This window comes from Haemaphysalis longicornis, unplaced genomic scaffold (assembly GCF_048455015.1).
Source record: "Haemaphysalis longicornis isolate Haplotype H1 unplaced genomic scaffold, Haemaphysalis longicornis Haplotype H1 scaffold_2, whole genome shotgun sequence".
Lineage (NCBI taxonomy): Eukaryota > Metazoa > Arthropoda > Arachnida > Ixodida > Ixodidae > Haemaphysalis > Haemaphysalis longicornis.
The window spans coordinates 246,991,724-246,997,957 of NW_027526295.1; the positions used below are offsets into that span (position 1 = coordinate 246,991,724).

Consider the following 6,234-nt stretch of genomic DNA (forward strand, 5'->3'; position numbering starts at 1 on the left):
CGTGAACGCGGGCCTCGCGATGACAGCCCGGGAGTTAACGAAACCAAGAAAATGCCTCGCTCGCGTTTGCGTGCCTCGCTACGACCGCCCAGCGTCATCTGCGCACGTTTGTCACGCCAAGCCTGCCAATTTACGGAGATTGGCCAAGATTGCGGCGACCGCCAGACAGTTATAAAACCAAGAAAATGCCGAGCGCTCGCGTGTGCGTGCTCGCGTGTGCGTGCTCGCGGCGAGCGCCAAGCGTCATCGGTGCAAGTTTGCAAGCCAAGTATACCCACTTGGGAGATTGGCCAAGATAGCAAAAAAAAAAAAAAAAAACTCCAGCGTTTGCCGCTATCATGGCAACACTTGCTCAAAACGAGAATGACAGGTCATAGCGTACGCCCCTCCAAGGTGATGTCCAACGATTATCACTTCCAAAAAAATAAAGGAAGCTCACACTTATAGCAACAACGATGGAGTAAAGGTCGTTGCGACAGCAGCAAAGAAGCAAATCGGCTGCAACCTTCGACTTAAGTGATGGTCGTGAAGGCTCCAGCTTCGCTGCCTTCAAGTCCTGCGTGTTAGTGTGAGTTTCGGTACCGGAGGGAAAATAACCTTTCTTGGGCAAAACGGTGCGGTGGTTCAAACCTGTCATCGTGTGGAAGCACTGGCGTATGCAGGGGGGGCGACGAGATCATGCCTCTCTCCCTCTTAATTTCCGATAAGGGGGTAGGGGGGGAGGAGGAAGAAACAGACAAGGCCATTAGCTCTTCCTATCATCAGATATTAACAATAATTACTTTTGTGTTGCGGGCTACTCGCCTATCATATACAGCTTTCATGTATGCCCTTACCAGAAACTTCGATTACCAGAAAAATCAGCCATTATGAGATTTCACTCGGGGGAAAAATGAACGAAACAATCGGAAAGTAGTGTAGGGTACGGCATCACACCAAGTTTCTTTCACCAAATTCTTTGCTTTGGCTTTTTATTTTAGATGCGACGGCATCTCATTCACTCGCCTTGTCCCTCCATACGGCGTTGTCGTTGTCCGTCCACACCCCTCCCCCATTCTCCTCGCCGCGCGAGCTGCGCTCTCCGCCGCTCACCCCCTCTCCTCTCCGATAGCGAACACTCTCTCGCGAGGGGCATTGGATTGGATTCGATTAGATTGGATTAAAGTGGATTGTGTTGCGTCATAGCCGAGCCACGTTGCGTCATAGTCGCGGCAGGGGGTTCACGGCACGTTTCACGCGATGGAAGAATCAACCTAACGGAAACAACAACGCAACCCCCTATGCGTCGCATCTACACAGGGGTTCCCGCGAGGGGAGGTGGGAGTAATTTTAGATGCAGAGCATCTGATTCACTCGCCTTGTCCCTCCGGCGTCGTCGTCGTTATCGGCGTTGTCCACCCCTCCCCCATTCTCGCTGCGCCAGCTGCGCTCTCCGCCGCTCACCCCCTCTCCTCTCCGATAGCGAACACTCTCTCGCGAGGGGCATTGGATTGGATTGGATTAAAGTGGATTGTGTTGCGTCATAGCCGCTGCACGTTGCGTCATAGCCGCGGCAGACGCGCTGGGGCCGGCGCATGTGCAGTACTCTCTCTTCCGCGGTTTCCTCTCCTTCGGGCGCGCTGCGCATATAACCGGTGTGCCGCTCTCCGGCGATGAAACATCCACGCTTGGCTCAAACACCTAGAGTCCACGCCGCTTTACAAGTACGCCAACGTCGTCATCGACTGGGACCGGCTTACGCAGTCCCCTCAACGTTATGCGCGCTATAAAACGCGGACCCTTCGCCGCTCCGCCTATGCGAGAGAGAGAGAGAGAGAGAGAGAGAGAGAGAGAGAGAGAGAGAGAGAGAGAGAGAGAGAGAGAGAGAGAGAGAGAGAGATTTTCAATGAGCTGACGAGTTAAGACAGCTGAGTTGGCTGCCCTGGCCTGACTTGCAATGAGAGATGAGGAGTGACAAATAAAGAGTTCGCTCAAAAGTGACTGGCCAAACAGATGAGTGTAGAGTTCAGCAGTACTTCTCAGAAAATGTAACAGCACTTCTGCAGACCATCATGGCATTCCCAAAGGTACCCCATGAGTCAAGGAGATCAGGTGATCATCTTGGCCCCGCAAAAAGCACACGTAAGACACAAGTTAGGGAAGAACCATGAACGGAACAGGGCCAGGGGTGATGAAGAGCAACAATCCAGGCACGCCTTGTCCATCACATCAGTTGCCGTGGAACACGCGTATGACAGTTGCCACAGTACGGGAAATTTCCTCTAGTGCAGCTGTTGAAGATGAATGTGATGATGAACACGCGATAAAGGTCCACAGTGCATCTGGTGTTCTGCTCTGGATGCCCCAGGTGAAAGTGGAGTATGAATGTTGTCATCTCGTTCAAAATGGTCACCTACTCTCCCATAGGCAAGAACAGGTTTTATTCGAATTTGAAATAAGAAGGGCAAATGCTGCCGTGGGTTCTTTCTGTTAAACAAAATAGACCACAAAATGCAACTTCACTTTCGTGTATATCTTGACCGCGAATGGACGAGCGGTTTGCTCAGACAAAAGTTTCTTAAAAGGGCCTTGAAGACAAAATGCAAGTTTGGTTCATTCGAAAGATTGTCTCAACAGAATAACACTGACACCACTCTTAACGTAAACTTGACACAAATAAACTATATAATGAGGAAAACAGAGTATAGACATGCAACCCACCAGGTACTTTTCCACACTAAACTAATGATGTATTATGGGCAGCCCATTGCAATTGGCTGAGGCCGAAATATCAAGCGGAAACTTAACAGGGATTACAAGCTTGCAGAACGAGCCATTTGTGCTTATATTAAGTGCATATTCTTTTTATAGCAGTAAGAGTGGTGGGGGTAAACAATTAAATGTACGAACAAACACCTAAACACAGGAAGCAGTTAGTGCGGCACTTTGCCGGCCAACACTGCCTAAACACAGCGGTCAGGTGCATTGAGCCGTTGGGCTTCTCTAACACGACACTGGCCAACTGACATAAGCAGCCCAGCTGCTTAAAGGGGCCATGCAGACAAAATACTAGTTTGTTTTATTCGAAGGATTTCACGTTTTATAGTGCCCCCAGCACTTGTCCACAAGGAAGCGGTGCTTTAGTCACTCAGTAATTAATCAATTTAAGTTAAAATTTTGATTCTCCCGCCAAATCGTGTGTTTTCATAACGTCTGCATTAACATCACAAGAACAGGTCTTCAAGCTAAACTTGGGGCGCCGTAGAGCCTTGTTTACCGTTAGTCAACCTAGATGGCGCCACCATACCGCGACAGGCCGTTTTCTGCCTTTGCGTTGTTTTTGATCGTATTTGTACCTCGCTTGTTTTTGTTCATGTAGAAAATAATTGGTTCGTGAAGCATTGCGTTCGCCCGACAAATGTGGTCACGTAAGACACCATCGCTTACGCCAATAGGCCGGTGTCGTCTGAGACAACCCCAAAGCGCCGCAGTGCTGTGCAGCAAAAACAAGCGTAGTGTGTGCAGTACCGACAGCAGAACGCATTGGTACTTCCATGTTTACGTGCACTTTCATAACTTCCACTGTTTATCCCACCGTTCTTACTACTATAAAAATAATGTGCCCTGAATTTAAGTGCAAATCGCTCGTTCGGCAAGCCGAATTTGCATTTGCCGGCCTCAGCCAACCGCAGAGTTGGCACAAATGACATCATAGGTTCTGTTGCAGGAAATGATCTAGTGGGTTGCATGGCCATTCCCTTTTTTCCTAATCATTAAGCTTATTTGAGCGACGTTTACGTTAAAAGTGGTGTCAGTATGATTCTAATAAGGAAATCTTTCGAATAAACCAAACTTGTGTTTTGTCTGCATGGCTCCTTTTTAAGTTACCCAGTTTGTCGACTCATACCTGATGTTTCACAGAACGATTACTAAAAATCGTAACAAAAATGCGGCAGGTATACAAGCCTGGTGAGAAGCTAAGAGCGAACAGCAGACCTTGAGCAGTACTGCTGCGCCACCTAGGAACGCGGCCATTAAACAGGGTAACAAAAGGGGGGTGTCTGCGAGATGTCGGCAGCCCCGGTCAACTTACTACCTTTTGTTTGTGGTACATGCTCTGTTGTACACGTCATTGCTGACGTCGCGAAACATACAGGTCAGCGGGATAATTGAAATTTTGGCTTAAATTGTGTAATTTCTCAGTGAATAAAGCATTGTTTGCTGCTGGACAAGCGCTGACGGTATTATAAAACACCAAATTTTTTGAATGAAACGAACTTGTACATGGTCTTCATGGCCCCTTTATAGACACTCATGTACTGCCGTAAAACCCTGTACTAAACACAAGGAATTCCCCAATACAAGCCGATTATCTTTTTCTCATCTTTTTGTCTGTGGCAAGAGGCTGGTACTCAATTCACCAAAGAGCATTACATTTTGTTATGGTAATGAGCAATCGAAGCAATTTGCCATTGCACTTGACTTGTGCTTCGTTAGTGTAGGTTGCCGCTTTCTATGGCAGGCATCTAATGGCTGCTGACACCCGTTCAAACGTGCAGGTCTGTTCCCAAGTCTGCCTTCAGTGTCAGCCGCAGATCGGAGCAACCAGAACTTCATCGACGACCTCAAGCACAGGGCCAAGAACTCCATGGTAAGCACAAATATTGACATTGTCAAAGACAATTGAAAAATGCACGGTTTATATCTGGAATGACTTAAAGGAACATTTCAGCCCAGAACTATGACCTTCTACTTGTGTACTATGGCTTATTTAGCTTGCCTAGGCCAAATACACAAATACACGATGCACAAGCACATTTAGTTAGTTGCCCTGTTCAATTTAAAAATGAAGCATGGGCTTTTGTAAGAAGAATATGAAGCTTACAGTCATTAAGTTGTTGATACATTGGTAAAACACACTTTGACTGCATTTCAGCATCATGAATGCACAACAAAGAACGTCCTGTGTGCATACCTCTCACTGTGCAAGACAAATTAGGCCCACATAACACCATATTTTTAACTCTTTAGGCAGCCAAAGCTGTACCAGTACACCTGAAAAGCTTTGTCCATAATTAGTTCATATCAAATTGTGTCCACAGAATGACCATGTACTCGTATTTCAATAAACATGCTTGGTTCCTCTAGAATTGCCCATCACTTGTAACATGCCTGGAATTCAGAAAATTTTCAAAGACAGTGTGGCATTGTCTCACAAATTTAATAAAGAATTGCAAAAACACAGTTAACTTATTTTGTGACATCCATCAAGCAATCAAGTCTGTGTAATTCTTGCTTGTTGCTCGGCATGCTGGAATAACTCAAATAGAAAAGCAAATTACCGTGCCGATCCCATTATCGCACAGCTGTCAGGTGTAGCACGTTAATTAAGGCATGATGACAGAACAGAAGGCTAATCTGTGCACATTTTTTGTCCCAATCCCCGACATGCCGCAGAAGGATGAAGAGGAATCCATGGAAGGCATGGTCTAGGCGTACACCCGTGGCACAACTCTACGCGACAGTTCGGACCCCCCGTGCCCCGCTGTGCTCCTGTGCTCAGTGCAAAAAAGATGTACAGCCCGACATAGTTTTCTACCTCCCAGAACCTGCACTGCATGCCTCACAAATAAACGTATCAATCAGGAACAGAAGCCCCACGTTATTCCCATCTCTTTAGTTAGAAGGCACAGAGACAGTTTCTACCTACAACAGGGCTGCAGAACGCAATACACAGAAAAGTAGCAGAATTCTCCCATGTGCTGTGTGTGCGAGCTCATTTGAACAGATATGCTCTCTACTGCAGACAAGCTGTGGATGGTCACATGCTCCGCAGCTATAAACATGAAGCACAAAGGGCTACTGCTATTCATTTCCTTGTGGTGATAGCAGGCCACGCCAATTCATGCAGAAAGTAATGGGGTTAAAAAGAAGAGGCCGTGGAAGCTGCCCGCACAGATGAAAGCTGGTTTTTATTCGATTGTGAAATAACCAGGTAAGCGTGGTTACCTATCATACAGTTCAACAAGACCGACCATAAAATGTAATTTCTGAGAAAAATTTCCATGCGAATGAATGAAATGCTTAGATAACAAAATTTCTTTGAAGTGTTTAGAGCAATGTCGCAGCACTCTGTACACCTTTGGTTGCTTAATTAATGCCATTTTGCAATAAACAGGGAAATTGCATTAGCTCACCCAAAGGTGCTGCTCTGCCTCACATGTTTTAAAAAAATATGGGGCATTCCAGCTGGGC

The 6,234-nt window shown here is 46.7% G+C and overlaps 1 protein-coding gene across 1 annotated transcript in view; it reads left to right on the top strand.

Annotated features, from left to right (window-relative positions):
• The window catches only part of LOC144170323 (cryptochrome-1-like), a 21,635-nt gene extending 16,019 nt beyond the window's left edge, over nucleotides 1–5,616 (top strand). The window contains exons 9-10 of the mRNA XM_077700051.1: nucleotides 4,539–4,630; nucleotides 5,437–5,616. Coding sequence (XP_077556177.1) covers nucleotides 4,539–4,630; nucleotides 5,437–5,472 — 128 coding nt within the window. The 3' untranslated portion in view covers nucleotides 5,473–5,616. The remainder of the gene's footprint in view (nucleotides 1–4,538; nucleotides 4,631–5,436) is intronic.
• Nucleotides 5,617–6,234: the final 618 nt, after the last annotated feature.